Source organism: Buceros rhinoceros, unplaced genomic scaffold (genome assembly GCF_000710305.1).
Source record: "Buceros rhinoceros silvestris isolate BGI_N320 unplaced genomic scaffold, ASM71030v1 scaffold36916, whole genome shotgun sequence".
In the NCBI taxonomy this organism is placed as follows: Eukaryota; Metazoa; Chordata; class Aves; order Bucerotiformes; family Bucerotidae; genus Buceros; species Buceros rhinoceros.
In genome coordinates this window covers 1-359 of record NW_010418743.1, presented here as the reverse complement: position 1 = coordinate 359, position 359 = coordinate 1, and the positions used below count along the sequence as shown (strand labels likewise).

The 359-nt window shown below is 66.3% G+C and overlaps 1 protein-coding gene across 1 annotated transcript in view; it reads left to right on the top strand.

Annotated features, from left to right (window-relative positions):
• The window catches only part of BOP1 (block of proliferation 1), a gene marked incomplete at both ends in the record, with an annotated part of 3,098 nt that extends 2,761 nt beyond the window's left edge, over positions 1-337 (top strand). The window contains one exon of the mRNA XM_010138650.1: positions 261-337. Coding sequence (XP_010136952.1) covers positions 261-337 — 77 coding nt within the window. The remainder of the gene's footprint in view (positions 1-260) is intronic.
• Positions 338-359: the final 22 nt, after the last annotated feature.

Here is a 359-nt window from a genome sequence, read left to right as displayed (position 1 = left end):
CCCATGGCAGTGGGCTGTGCCCCAGCCAGTCCTGGTGACAACAGGCATCCTGGGTGGGCAGAGCAGGGGACCTGCTCCACAAAAAGAGTGTGGGGGCCCTGGGTTTGGTCACAGAGGGGGGTTGGGCAGCACGCAGGTCTCTGTGTTCCTCCAGCAATGACCCCAGGTGCCCTCCCGCCTTGCTGCAGCCGGGGCAGTGCGGGGAGGTGCCCACAGAGGGGCTGCTGGGGACCTCACTCCCTGCCCATCTTCCTCTCCAGATCTACCGTGGGCACACCAGTCTGGTGCGATGCCTCAGCGTCTCTCCCAGTGGGCAGTGGCTGGCGTCGGGGGAAGAGTCGGTCCACACACTGCGGCCT